The sequence below is a fragment of the Lonchura striata genome, chromosome 7 (genome assembly GCF_050655825.1).
Source record: "Lonchura striata isolate lonStrDom1 chromosome 7, ASM5065582v1, whole genome shotgun sequence".
In the NCBI taxonomy this organism is placed as follows: Eukaryota; Metazoa; Chordata; class Aves; order Passeriformes; family Estrildidae; genus Lonchura; species Lonchura striata.
In genome coordinates, this window is record NC_140709.1 from 18,527,565 (window position 1) to 18,542,866 (window position 15,302).

Below are 15,302 nucleotides of genomic sequence, written 5' to 3' on the forward strand. Positions count from 1 at the left end.
TTAGCTCTTCCTTCCAACTAGCTTCCACCAAAGTCAATTCAGAGCTAATATTGGAAAAATGCTTACAGGCTGTGAGGTATATAATTCATAATGCTGTATGTGATTCTGGAACATTCTGTATGGAAATTCAAGAAACTCAAACTGTGAAAACTGGAATTTGGAACATGGGTCTGAAAAGATTTATGGTGATGAATAGCATCTGTCAGTGTATTGCATTGGCCCTCCTCCCCTGCCTTCCAACACAACTTCAACTCACTTGTAAGAGTTTGAAGGTTTATTTTGGATTTGTTTGCTGGCTTTGCTTGTAATACTAGGCAGTGCAGTTTGAATAATTTGTACAGTGCTCCCTAAGAATTCAAGAGAACAGATAATTGGTACATTGGGTTTTGGGCTGAAGAAATGCAAAACATTTGGGAAAAGGGATCCCTTAAATGCAATTAAAGAATAAGAGGAGTTGAGTAAGTGTCAGGAGCTCTGTTGTTTCTGGTGAGGATGTGAGGCTGGTGATTCTGCACGAAGCTCGATGAATGGGTCGAACAGCTATAGCTTCTGCATCTCTGTTGAGACACATTAGGAGTGACAGTGTGATGACATAATCACTGACCCCAGATTGTTCTCAGCTATAAATCCTCTGGTTGCAGTCCCCACTGTTTCTCTGCATGTGCCGTTCACGTTTAAGGGCTTTTCAGATCATCTCCAGCACCATCTGCTGCATAATGGAAAGAAAACAATTGTGCTGTGTGTGGAGCCAGCTGACTCCCTGAGTGGATTTGGGAGTTTGCAAAATCCATCTCGTCTCAGGAAACGTATCTGTCTGCCTGTTCTCACTGCCCTACTGAGCACTAGTCACTAGGCTGCTGTTATGCATGAAAAAGAAAACAAAGTAGGTAGTCATTTACAGGGACATACACATTTTTGAGCTGGTCAGATATTTGGTGTCTTCTCATGCTCGCGTACAAGGAATACCGCACATCCTGATTTCGCCCTAATTGGAAGGAGGGAAGCATTGTATTTGAAACACCTTGTCGCTATGAGTGTGCTGGCAACACGGTGGTGCATGGGGAGAGATGAGCGCGGATTCCTGCGCTGCAGGCATGCACTAGGTGTCAGTGTGCGATTGCACCGAGCTGATGCTCCTGCTGGGTTCTTTGAATGTGGTGCCTCCCTTATGAAGAGTGATTTTAAAGAAAATTCCCACTTTTGTTTCCAGAATGCAGTGTAGGTTGCATTTAAGAATAACTAATGAATAAAAGTAATACTTCAGTCTTTTTTTTTTTTTTTTTTAAGGAACAGTCTGATAAAAATGCTGATATTAAAGTAAAATTACTACCATGTTTTGTGCTTAATGAAGATAATCTAAATAATTAGAATAGCTCCTGAACTGATCACTATCAGGCTTTCTTGTCAGCATCTGATATATTACTGATGAAACACTGTACTCATACTACTGCTGATCCTGGCTGTGACTAAAATTCATATTGAGATGTGGAAAAATTGTAGTTTTTATAGTGACATATCTGTAAAAAGAATAAATTCAATTATTATCAAAACTCTTGTTTTCCTTAAGAGATGTTAAAGATCAAGTCCATAAATGTCAGTCAGAGAGGAGGAAAGCCCCATGAATATAGCTAAAATTGCCTGGTTTTCTGTTCTCTTATCATATTGTATCCTAGAATGAAATATAGTGTTTATTAGAATATCTTGAACTGCCTGAATCTCACTATTAGATTTTTTTTTTAAAGTTGGACTAAAAAAATTGATTTAAAATCCATTTTAAAAACAAATTTAAATTCATATTTAGTTTTGCTTTAGCAAAAAATTATTAGGGAACTCATCTTTTCAATCTCTGTAGTGTGATCAGTGTTCATCTAGAAGTTTATATTGTTCCAAAATAGATATTTTTTTGTGTTGCTTTTGAAAGTGTGTGGTGAGAACTCTACATTAGTACATCAAAATAGCAAAAAGAGTAATTAATGTGATATATGAAAATATTTGAAATGGCTTTCCTGTATTTTCCAGTTTATATTGAACTTTCCCTATTATATTTTAATCCCTAATATTGAGTGGATGATACCCTTTGTTCTTTTATACTTAATCTATTTACAAGTGAGGCCTTTTGTAGAACTGTTCCAGGTTTCCTTCGGTGAAGTGCCAGTGGTCGTGCTAATAGGTAAGACAAGTTTTGACTTGTGCTGTACACTCTATTTCTATGTATTCAATATGTAGCAGAGACACTGAAGGGATTGTCTGATGGCCAAGCTTCAGTGTTTTCCCTGTTTGGTGTAGCTGTGTAAGGGCACTGTCTTTGATGCCATCTTTGTTTCATCGTACCAACTGCCTGTACCACCTTCCATCTGATCATCACAGGAGATTTCTTCTGCCCCAGAATCTCTCCAGTTTCATTTAAGCACTGCATCTCTCATCGTGGGACACAGCTACCTGACTGGACAGATTTTTCAGACAATTTTTTGATTGAGTTTGTAAAAGATCTGTAAGGGATACAGTAGGAAGACTGTGGAGACCTTTGTCTGCACCTCTCCCTTACAGATACACTGAATATAAACACTTGTTCTAAATAAAGGATAGCTTGAATGACTTCTCATTGCATATGACTTTCTGATTTTGTGTCTGAACACTGAAGGAAGCCTGTTCTACAGCATCTATAGCTCATTAACTTCACCAAAAATTATCTATTCACAGTGATGCAAAATAAAGCAGACTTTGTCACTGCTTTGAAAATCATTCCTAGCCTAAGGCTTTACAGTTTGTGTAAGAAGTGAGGCTTTTTGGTATTGATGACAACTTTGGGATTCTTCCAGAACCACTCTTCAGAAGCTGATCTGTCTGAAAAGAGCTCTCTGCCCAGTGACAATGTTTTTTGTCTTTCCTTGTTTGACATGTCTTGAGAAAGCTGTTTAAATTAGTTCCTGGTTGTTGCTTTTGACTATCCTGCTTTTCACTGCCAACCCTGACATTCTGTTGGTATGGCACCTTCAAAGTTTGTGATTCTGCTAAGCATTTTCTTGAAGGTGTGCTGCTGCACTGAAGGTGATTAAAAAGGCATTTGCAAGCCAGGAAATCCATTTGATGTCTCTCTGCAGCTACAACTTTTAAAGTAATGCTTACTGTGTTTTTAACGTAGCCAGTAGAACTTGTGTCTGCAAAACATGTAAAGAGAAATTCAGTCATCCTGCATTTCACTGGGGCTTTCACCTTGCTGAAATGGGCATACTAGCACTGTAGGATATCTGAATTTACGAGCTTTAGAGTAAAGTCAGCTCTGTGCAGTGGAAATCCAAAGCACTGATCTCTTTTCTATGGGTGAACTCTTAATGTAATTGGATTTTCTCTTCTACCAGTGATAGCCATGTACTTGTTAATTGTAGTTGAGAGCAGTTCCTAAGAAAATGAGAGACTTTGATACTGTTTTTTCTTGGCCTGAAAGTGTTGAAATTGACACCTGAATCTTTCAGAGATACACCACAATGAACGAGCTATAAAATAAGCTGGGAGGATAGTGCTAAGCAAGGGCCTGCCATTTCTCTTGGCTGATATTGGATGAAATGGGGCATAACACACTAATACTGGCCCACTCACTTGTAGAGATCGTTGGGCTTTCTTGTTCACAAGATTGATTTGGAAACAGGGACTAGACTCTTGTTCCCTGCCAAGTGAGTGCTCTCTTCTAGAATGCTTTTGCAGGTCTGTATGTGAAGACACAGGTCAATTTTTGCAGAACACTGCTTTCTTTGGTGCAGATGAAGTTCCTGTTACATGAGGAGTGAGGACATTTTAATGTATCTGCAAAATTATGTACATTTTGAATTCCACTTTAGTATGATAGAGCAAAAATGTAAATAATGACCTTTAATTTTACAAGACAAATTAGGCACACTGAATTTTTGAGAAAGCAGCTGATCTTTCATATTTTCCCCTCCTTTTCTTACCAGCTCTGCCACTTACAGGCTTTAAATTTGCTTACTATTCATTCAATAGCTTAACTTAATGCCCTACTCATCATCTTTTGTGATTAAAGATCTTTAATCTTTATGTGTTGCATAACTTCTTATGTTTGTTTCCTGTACAATGGTGATTTTTCATTATGTTATTAAAAACACACTAGGACAAAACCCTGCATTAGAATGGCTCCAAAGGAGTGGTTGTATTGAAAGGCTGGTAGGACTGGTTAGTCACATGTTCTTATGAACTGGACATGATTTCCTTGGGTGCTCTTTCCTTGTCTGCTTTGGTGAGCTGTGCATCAGTGGCACTGGGGAACAGCAGTGAGTACTATCAATAACAACAGGACATGGCCTTTCCTAAAAGTCTGCATGGGTAAAGGTGGAGCTCCTTCAGTGACTTCTGGAATTAAATTTTGCACAAGTGTATTTTAAAATATACTTTTGTTGGTAGAAATGCAAAACTGTTAATTTTTTACACCAGAAATGGTTATGAGAAAACCCTGATTTGTCTGTATAATGTACTTGAGGACCTGATTCACCATTTGATACCTCCTTTGATCACTGGTTGGCACATGGATACATGTTGCATATGGCATAATATCCAATATCTAACACAGGAGAAGAGTGATTTTAAGTATCAGTATAGCCTGTGACCTCTCTGGTTATCTGTGTGAACTGGCTGTGGACAGCCTCACAATCCCCAATAAAAGTAAAAGGCTAAGGGCTACTTTTAGTGACCAGTATGAATGAATATGAATATGACCAATAGGTGAGGCTGAAGATAGGGTAGCTGTAGACTCATGAATGAAGCTGGGCAGGGGAGACAGAGCTGAAACTTGCCAGGAAAAAACAAATTAGGGGGATTAGGACACTCACTGTGCATGTGGTTGAAACCATGATGATAATACTCAGGTGTCCAAGATTTAAAAAAACAAAACAAACAAAAACAAACAAACAAAAAAAAAGTTTTCCAATTCCCATCTGAGTAGGAGTTGCCTTGGGGCAGTTTTCCTTATCTGCTGTTAATGGCCCCATCAATGCCTGGCCACATGACTCAGAGAGAACACTGTCCAGGAGGAGGAGGTGAATAAGGACACACCTTGTGACTCCTAATAACCCATTGTGAGATGCTCTGCCCAAGGGGAGGAGCTAGGCATTCCCACCTGGATAAAAGTGGAGATTTCTAGACAGAGGGGAGCCGTTTCACAGGTTCTCCGAGAAGACACAGCAACTACATCTGCCATCCCAAGAGGACTGCAGCTACTCCAATTCGGACTGCTACCAGCACGCTGGCCAGGTTGTATTCTGACTTTGTCAGTAGCCTTTCCCTTTGTATTATTGCATGTATTTTTGTCCTTTTCCCCTTTTCCCAGTAAATTGTATTTCTGACTTGGAGTCTCTCACTGGTTTTGCTTTCAAACCAGAACATCAGGGCACAATTTATCTAAATCTAGTTGATTTTTGATTTTACTCTTGAAAAAAATGAGAGATGCCCATAGTTGGGATGTCGCTGTCGAGGCAGGACAGGAATGAGAAGACTGACCAGAAGGCTGTGAGAGTAAAACTCTGGTTTATTCAAAATACACCACTCTTTTATACAGAGCTTCATGAGGACCAACTCCATTGGTCCTGAAGTGAAAACAACCCACAGCATTGGTGCAGAGTGTTTGACACACAGTGATAGAACTTAAATATAAACAATGTGAAAAATAAGAGAGATAAAGAATTATTTACATTATTTTCCAACTCTTTCCCAGGCTTCTGCCTGGATAGAAACTCTCAGTTTCTCTCTTTGACTGAATCTGAGACCCACATTGGGGCAAGCATCAAATGTTTGGAGGAACTTCATTTAGATATTACCCCTGTTTTTAATGTTTTCCCACCTCTCTTGTTTGAATTAGATGTTTGTAACTAATTGTGGTATAGCTGCTTAAGCTCATAATATTTGGCTTCATACATTTATGTTTCTGTACATTTTATTAACCTTAAAGGCTTCATCAATCAGTGCAGGGGGAATAGAAATAAAAGAAGAAACTCTTGCCTGCAAAGTAAGCAGCAAAAAGAACCCTTATTAATCTTTCAGGTGCTCAACTGTGTTGACTAAGTAAAATCTCATGAAGTGCCTGTGTCATAGGAGTGAAAAGTGGTGCTCCTCCCTGACCTAGCTGTCAGTCTGTGTTCATTCAAAAGTTAGTACCTGCTCTTTTCCCTTACTGTGCTGTGCCACCATCACTGGAGCAGATAAGGCTAAAAGCCAAGAATTTTTATTTACCTCTAATAAAAACTGGGTTAATTTTGCCTTTCAGTCATGAAGCATAGGTTATGGTTCAAGAGAAACTTGTTTTTGAAGTCTGATGTTTTAGACTTTTGTATGGTTATTTAGTTATGAGAAGTCAGTTCTGGGTTTTGGGAAGCGCTTACCTGACTTAGTATACAAATAAGCAAAATTGGAAATAATAATATAAATAGAAATAATAGAAAACTGCTTTATAAGATAGTCACAGATGAATTAATGGAAATCCATGTGTACTCTTGTGCAAAAGTTCCTGCTTACCTTTTGTCTCTTTTTGTGTCATTTGTTATACGACTTTTGCTTTGACTGAAGGCAGATGACTATACTTTTGAGCTGGTTGAAGGAATATAGATTGAATGCTGGTAAGTGGGTGGGAGTCTGAGAAACTTGAAATTTATGTAACTTGCATTTCTAAGAGGTTAAAATTAGTCTGACTTGAATATCAGTTTTGCCTGAGATTTGTTCTCACCTGGCACTATTTTCACGGAGGTTTCTGTGGTGTAGGTTTTTTTAGGGTTTTGTGTGTTTGGTTTGGTTTTTAATTTTACTTGATTTCACACAAGATATCTACATATATTTTAAGAAGAACGAAACATTTGGTTTAGTTTTCCTTGGTTTTGTTTATCAAGGAGTAAAGAAAAACTTCTAACGGGTGCTGCAGTACCGTTTGTGTTAAAAGCATGGCAGGTGTTTTTGGCCTCGGGCAGCACAATAGGCAGTGTAGCCCTTCCCCCCTCGCCCCATTGATGAGCCTTCCCATGGTGCCCATTCCCGAGGCTCTGGAAGTTGCACTCCCAAGGCCAGACTTGCACAGCTGGGACCAGAGCCCCTTCATGGCAGATGGCCCCAGTGACCCGGCAGGCCCCGCTGGACGCCCAGCACAGCCCCTCACACAGCCAGACCGAGTTTCCTCACCGGTTCCACCCCGGGTTGCCCGCAGCAGAGCTTCACATGTCCATAAAGATGTTTATTCCTGGCCCATAACACAGAAATAGCTGGAGCTGGTGCCTCTGAGCAGGGACCCCCAGCAAAGGCTTTGTGCCTTCACAGTCCCAGTGTGGAAAAGTCTCGCTTCTCCTCCAGGAGTCTTCAGCTCCTGCCACCCTCCCTGTGTCCATGCACCTTCCTGGTGTCACCCAACTTCATCTCCTTTCTTATTAATAAGTTCCTGCTGTGTCTGTCAGTGTCCATCATCAACCTTTGTGCCTTTTGTCATCCCGAAGTTGGCATTTCACAGCCTCTTGTCTCTCTCTGGCCTCCCACCCAGAGCTCAATCTGCATTTCCATCTGCAAGCCGAGCATCTCAGTGTAGTTTTTAAAGCTCCTTGATAGCTAATTCCTCCTCCTGTAACGGGGGAATACATCCAAGTGCCAGATCCACTGACCAGTATGATGTGCCTTATGAGAAATGGGCTCGGTTTGTTTCCACTCTGAACTGAAACAAACATGGTTCAGCTCCTTCACACACAGTAGAGTCTTCTAGGTTCTGTTAAAGAGTAAAAATGTATGAATGCTTTTATTAATTAATCCAGTTCTTTCCTGAAGCAGTTTTGATTTTCAAAATATGGGGTGATGTGTTTTCATTGTGCATTGCCCATAATTTCCCACCATCTCTTCTGACCTGAACTGTCTTCAGGCTTCATTGAATGCAGTCAGTAGGGCATCGAAGCCAATATAGTTTGTTATATGGATTCTGCATTTTTACTTTGCTGTTTGACTGTGGAGTTGTTTTTTTTTTTTTTTTCAAAGACTCATGGAAACTGTATCACACATATCCTGTTTGATAGCTTCAAGCTACTTAAACGTCAGAATACTGGAATTCTGCAGGCATTTCTTAAGACTAGATTGGTAGCATTTTTCTACCATTTGTGAGAAAGAAACATCCATTTTCCATTTGTTTTCAGTCATAGATCATACATAATTTCCTGGCAATGCCAGCAACTTCAAATTAGGGAAACCTTGGCCTGGGTTTCATAATCAAACATCAGTGGTTTCCAGTTTTTTGTCTGTGCAGGATTTTTCTAGGAAACTGAGTACACACAAGTAAGTCATACATAGTTCATTCATCACTTTTTTTTTTTTTTCCCTCTATTGGTGTTTATTTTCCTTGGGGACTATGGTGGCACATTTTGTAACAACTCCAGATATCCTGAGTTGCCACATGGAATTGGCACTGGCTGTGAAATTCACAGTCTTGTTGCTACCCTACAAGCCAGGTTCCTCCTGCTTCCAGTATCTTTCCACAGACATGTAGAATGCTGAGGATCAAGGTGCTACAATTCTTGTCTGCATTCAGAAGATCTAGTAGATCTAACGTGTGGAACATGACATGCCTTAGTGGGATCCTGCTAGCAGAACTGTGAATAAGGTTTCTAGAGCCATGTAAGAAATTTGTTTCAACATCCAAGGAACAATCTTTCAGAAGAGGATTTTTTTGTGGGAGAAACAAATTTTGCTATGGAAGAAACAAACCTCTTACAACAGGTCAGGTGATAGCTCTTCTGCTCCTGAGCTGGCCAGTAACCCCTGCTTGTCTGAGCCTGCAGTCGGCAGTCTGGTGAGCAGGCTGGTGACTGTCTCAGAAGTCCACCTGGAGCCTTCTCTAAAGGTCACACTCCACCCGTGCCTTCATGAAGGCTGTTAGAGCTGCTTGACAGGAGAGATCTACAGTAACTGGTTTTAGTGAAGGACTGTGTGGTAAGCTATCATAAAGTTATGTAACCTGAGCATAGCTGCTGGGATCCAGGGGCAGTGAGTGCCTGTGCAGTGCATGAAGTGGAGATTAAGAGATACTAGTTACCAGTAATCAGGGTTCTTTGAGAATTGTACATCTACAAGACCATCTTGCCCTCAGCCAGTGCTTACCTTCTCTCCTACTTGGAAAGATTTGCATTTCATGAGAAACTAAGATGGTGAAGAAGGTGTCATCCAATACCCCAGCCTGAAGGTTTATTTAGGAGGGAGGTGATTCTTTCAAGCTATTTAGTACAGGAATTACCAAAAGAAACTACATTCTTTGTAGAGTCAGAGAAAACAGAAGTAAATACTTTGGTAGCAATAGGCTTAATTAGGGAAAGGAAAAGCGAAGGAAGTTGTTGCAGGAATTTGCTTTCTGGTGGAACTTTTCTTTCTTTCCAATGTAATAGCTCTGGAGAAAAAAGATAAATGTGTGTTGTATGGAGTATTAAGTATAGGTAAGTTTAAAAAAAGGAGAAATAACCAACAAATACAAGTACAAAAATAATTCCTTGAGTCACAGCAGGAACTGTGTACAAACCTGGATTGTTTCCATTTCTCCATTTCTGTGTATATGAGATTAATTAGTCCAATAATGGCACTTTGGTGCTGGAAAGCATTCCTGAGATTTAGCAGGTGCTGGCTCTGGAAAGGGCCAGTCAGGTCCAGGTGCTCTGCTGGGGAGCAGCCAGTGCAGCAGGTGGCTTGGAAGGAGCAGGTGAGATGGAAGCGGAGGGCGGCTCAGCAGCGCAGAGCAGCTCCGGCAGGGCTGGGAGCCCGGTGGGGCTGGGGTCCCGGGGAGACAGGGCTGGGGTCCCTGGGGGCAGGGCTGGGGTCCCTGGGGGCAGGTCTGGGGTCCCTGGAGGCGGGTGCCGGCTCAGCCCTGCAGCTCCGGGCAGAGGCTCAGCTTGGGAGGGTCCTGGCAGAGGGTGGACAGCAGTTGCTGCTGTGCTGTGCTGGCTGTAGGTTGGGTTTTTGCCCAGGCAGCCAAACGCCCCTACCTGCACAGGAGATTGTCCTCAGCACTCTGCAGAAGTGTATTTCATATATTTAAAATGCATTTATTATGTAAACGACTTTACTCAATTCTTGATGTGCAAACTGGGGCAAGTTTCGCAAGGACTGTCTGATGTTACACAGAAATCTGAGGAGACTGGCAAGGTTAGGTTCTGCAGATTGCACAGACCCCACTGCTAGGGCGGCTTGTGTGTGTAGCCCTTGTGGAGTGTGGGGGAAGCAGCAGCCTACTTAATGCTAATCAGTTTTTGTAGCAATGCTATTTGTGTTTTACTCTAGAAACGCAGTCTGTCTGTATTGAGAGTTGCTTCATCCTGTGACTGTTGTAGGGCTATTGGGGTTTTTATTGGTAATACTCTTCTGTTTCATAGTAGACTTTGCAAGGCATTCTGATTGACTTGTTTATACTGCCCATTTTTCTGACTAGCTATTCTAAAGGTGTTTTGGGGATGGAACAATGCTGCCCCTTGCATCTGTATTTAAAAAATATTAAGTCTAGTTGTGGCACTACAGTTCTGTATGTCTGTTAATTTCTCTAAGCACTCAGGCTGGTTGAAAGGGATTTCGAATTGAGCACAAACACTTCACCTTTCTGCAGATCAAAAAGAAAATGAAGTCTTCCAGCTGATTGCTTATCAGGGCAAAATGTCTGTTTAGGTGTTCCTCAGTATCCCCTATTCAGTATTGCTTATCAGGGCAAAATGTCTGTTTAGGTGTCCCTCAGTATTCTCTTTTTTCCCACTAAAGAAAATTGTATTGATTTTTTGGATTTGAAACCTAATAGTTTTTTAATGCTTGCAGGAAGAGATTTCCATTTTTCTAGGCATCTAAGAAGAGATTTTATGTTAAACTGAGGTAATTTGGTTAAAAAGATACCTACTTTACTTGTAAAGACAGAATCTGAATGTTATGCACAGGATCTGCTGGCAGTTTGTTGTGATAAGACTGACAGCTAATTTTTTCAGAAGCTAAATCAGCTATTACTTTGTAGTGAAAGTATGCTAATTGGTATAGTCTTGCTGTCGTTAAAGATCAATAATTCATTGAAGAGAACAGATGCTCGTATTTAAAGGAATTCACAGTTAATTTTATTGGAAAACTATAGCTGAAGATTAAAATTTGTAAACACAAAGGTATTTGTCAGCTTCTGCTGCTTTATGCTTTTCTTTAAAAGGGAAATCCTGGAGTACAAATGCTTTGATATGGCAGTAAACGATATCTTTGCTAAGAACAATCATGTTTGATTTTGATTTTAAGTGTAATTAAACTGTCATAAACTAGATGTGATGCTGTTGTCTTCAACTGAGCTGATACCTACCTGATTGAGAGGCAGAAAATAAAATTCTCTGATCTTGGAAAAAAAAATTTCAAACTAGATTTAAGAGGCTGCAAAGGGACTAGGAGTATATTTTGGGCACATTAATTGAAAATTGTTCATCTAGTAATTCTCTTCACTTGAATTCTTATTTAAGTAGAAAGTTTTGTGTAAAATTCATGCAGCACACTGAATGTTGGCTACTGTATTATAAATACAGTAAAGTAAATGCACGTGCACTAGTTATACAGGTAGAGTTTTACACAGCTAACATTCAAGAGAGAGATATCTACTAATTATTCTTTTTGAGGTATTTTATAAATACTGCCTCAAATGGAAAGGAAATATATTTTGTAGGAAATTCCTGGCATCTATCTCTGAATTATTCTAATTTGCATTGAGATTTCAGATTCTTGTTTGTATAAAAGCACCACTGTTAATTTGATAATCACAAGCTTTCCTAAATACACAGCAGCACTCTTCACTGAAGATCTGGATAGCTGAGTCAGTCTCAAGGAATGTATACAGGCAGTAACTGTGTTCCTACAGCTGTTTGCTTGTTTTTTCCTTACAAAAAGGAGCTGAAAGGGAGAATTCCTATTCAGTAGTGGAGCTGAAGGCTTATTAATAGACTTTTTTTTCCTTGTCTTTACATTTTGTCATTACCTTTTAGTACTGAGTGTCCTCACTGACTGCTAAGCAGCTTATTAAAGCTGGTTTTAGATGTGCTTTTTTGTTGTTTTCTTCTTGCTGTTTTCCCATTTTGCTAGCATGCAGATGGGGGTGGGGAGTGGGAAATAAGGGAGAGAGCATGTTCCAGAGGATGCCAGGATGACTTCAGTTATTGGATGGCTGCTGTCTGATGGATGGAAAAAGGGGGAGTAAACCTTTCATTCTGCACTGACAGAGCTGAAACACAGAAACTGGATTTACAGGTAAGGGTGAAAAAATTCCTGTTATGAATAGCTATTCTTGATCTTTGCCACAACATTTCTTGGATATAAAAATGCATGTGCAAGCATCTTGCTTGTTCTTCACAAATAAGTCTGAAGCAGCTTTTCCTATTATTATTTCTCCTGCCTTGGAGGTTTCAACGGATGTGAGATCCATAAACAGTGAAATCATAGGCATGCCTGATGCTGGCAGCTTTCTCATGTGACAGGATACGCATTGCATCTCATTGATGCCGAAGTTGCTCGGTAAGCTGTAGGAAGAGAGGTCATTTTGTGTGATGGAAATACTCACTGTGTAAAATACAGTGTATGCTACCAACAGGAAGAGAGTGCTGGAAGATTTAAAAATGCTTTCTTTGAGTTTGGATAGGAAAATCAACTGCTTCTGAAGCTGTCTTATTTAGTGGTGAACAAACAGTAAGAATAGCTTCTCAGTACTACTGAAAGGGATTGTGTAGATTTTTTGCATTATTTTTAGGTTTGGAATGAATGTGGTTGAAAACTCAGGTATAAAATGATCTTTGTTATAAAGGAAAAAAAATGCATATAATTATGTCTGAGACAGATAAATTTTGTAGTACCTACAGCATTTACAGATGAGTTTTAAATAATTGTTGAAATAGCTTGCTTCTGCAGAGTTTGTGTTAGCAGCAGCTGTTAGTTCATGCAGTCTGGAGATGGCAAGCAGCAAATAAATTGCTTGGTACAGAAAGCAGATTGGTTTATCAAGTCACATTATATTAGAATATAGGACTAAAGGCAGAAGTCCTGACCCCACTGAAACAATAGGATATTTTGATATTGCCTCACTGGGGCAAGGATTTCAATGAGTCAGATCTCTATTGACTTACCTCTACGTTTTACATGTAGGAAATAGTTGTTATACACGACCCTGTTTTGCTGCTTTGAAGCAAAAATATTAATTGATGTAAATAAATTGTGATTATCACTGATTTGAGTGTATATATATTTATAAAGCTAAAATGGTGGAATTTAGTTTTAATAGATTTGAGAATAAAATCAGTAAATGGATTAATCCATTTTTGTTGTATTCACTGAGAGAATTCCCTTAAAGCAGACCTAAAATTACTAAAAATTTGTGCCATAAAGAAAAACTGGAATTAGCCAATAGGACTCTTATGAGTGATAAAAAAGACTGGAAGAAGCTTTGTCCACTGTCTACTTACTTATGTACCTTACCATTGGGAGTGGTGTCCTTTCCTCCTAGCTATTTCTTCAGAAAATGGAGCCTGGTATGTTTGCTTAAAAAAAAATCAGTAATTTGCAGCAAATGTCAGTGATTAAAAAAAATATTCTGAAAGACTGTATCTTTTGTTTGTTGGGTTGTGTTTTTTTGGGTTTTTTTTTGTTATATTGGAATGTAAACACTGGTAAATACTACTGACTGAAAAATAGTGGAGTTGTATCCTAACATTCGTTATTTGTAGGTAATGGATATGTATCTGAACGCATAAGCTCAACTGTTAAATTACAGGCTCAAATCCATGTATTCAAATCACTTTCCCCCCATGAAATGGGAAATCTGACTCAGAAGTGCTCCATAACAGAGTAGTTGATGAAAACAGAGATGTACTTCCACATGTGTTTAAATTATTCTGTCTCCTTGGAAACGCTGCTGCTGCAGATGGATTTGGCTTTTGGTGGCTAAAAATATCTACCACTTAATAATGACAACATGAAAAAAACTGAATAAAACTACTGTGCTGTCACTAGTTTTAAAGTTCTCTAATGATTCAGGTATTCTGTGTGAACTACGGATTCACATTTTCTGTCCAGCATTCACTGTCAGCTGCTGCCAGCATTCACCAGCTCAGTGGAAATGAGATAAGCTCATTAGCCTTGGCTGGAGACCCTGCTGAGAAGGGAGCATATGAGTGGGAGGTAGACTAGATGAAGAGTTGGAAAGCAAGTAGAAAGTTGGTTAAAAAATTGATACAGGTTTATTCCCAGGGAAGATAGAAGATGATAGAAAAAGTGTGCTTAAGCAGTGACTTTAAGTTAACAACCTGCAAATGAAAGAATTTTTTTCTTTTATTTTTTGTATTAGTGAATGCTTCCTTATCAGTTGTATGTGTAGGTGACTGAAATATCATGCAACCATTTAAAGTAAAATATTAAAGTAACTTAAGCAAAAGCCAAAACCTGTATCACTAAAAAACTTGTTACAAAAAAGAAATAGCATTCAATTATTTAGATTGCTAAGCAATTGCGTCTTTAAAAGAATTAATTATTTTTAGTTAAGAATGTGTAACCACTACCTGCAGCAGTTGGACTCAGTGATCCTTGTGAGTCCCTTCCAACCTGGGATATTCTATCATACTACTTTTCTTTAATCCAGTTCTTCATTATTTATTCTTTCCACATATCATAACTTGTTGTTAGCTGGTGTTCAATATAAATTAAAAATACCAGTTTTTTTTCTGTTTCTGCTTCTTTCCCATTGGATGACTTCCTGCTTGTGCCTAGAAAACAGAGCAAATGACAGACATTTTCATAGTGGGCTAAACATACTTCTCATATTCTTTTATTTTGTCAGTATATCTATAATTTCTGGTAGCATATGTTAGTCAATATGCTGATTCATTTTTCAGCACTGAAAAGGGCATTTTTCTTGTTATGAAGTATCTTAAAGATTACATTAAAATATTACAAGGTATTGTGACACATACAAATAATTAGTCCTCTGCAAGTTAATAATAAAATCCATTTTTAACTGATATCACATATACGAAGTCAATTAAAGTGAAAGTTGAATACTTCCTTTTGATTACTTGAAATCACAGAATCAATTAGATTGGAAAAGATCCCTGAGATCATTGAGTCCAACCTATGACCAAACACCACCATGTTAACTAGACCATGGCACTAAGTGTCAAGTCCCGTCTTTCCTTAAACACCTCCCTGGGCAGTCCTTTCCAATATCTAATCACCTTTTCTGTGAAGAAAAACCTCCCATGCACAGGTTAAGACTGTGACCTCTTGTTCTGTTGCTGGTTATCTGGGGG

At 39.2% G+C, this 15,302-nt stretch overlaps 1 protein-coding gene across 2 annotated transcripts in view; it reads left to right on the top strand.

Moving 5' to 3' along the window:
- CSRNP3 (cysteine and serine rich nuclear protein 3) overlaps window positions 1-15,302 on the top strand; it is a 101,564-nt gene that overhangs the window by 6,594 nt on the left and 79,668 nt on the right. Inside the window, exon 1 of one of the 2 annotated variants that reach the window (XM_021528588.4) lies at window positions 11,896-12,258. The exons of the other annotated variant lie outside the window; for it this stretch is intronic. Coding sequence (XP_021384263.1) covers window positions 12,190-12,258 — 69 coding nt within the window. The 5' untranslated portion in view covers window positions 11,896-12,189. Of the gene's footprint in view, window positions 1-11,895; window positions 12,259-15,302 lie in introns of those variants that run through there. 2 annotated transcript variants of the gene reach the window in all.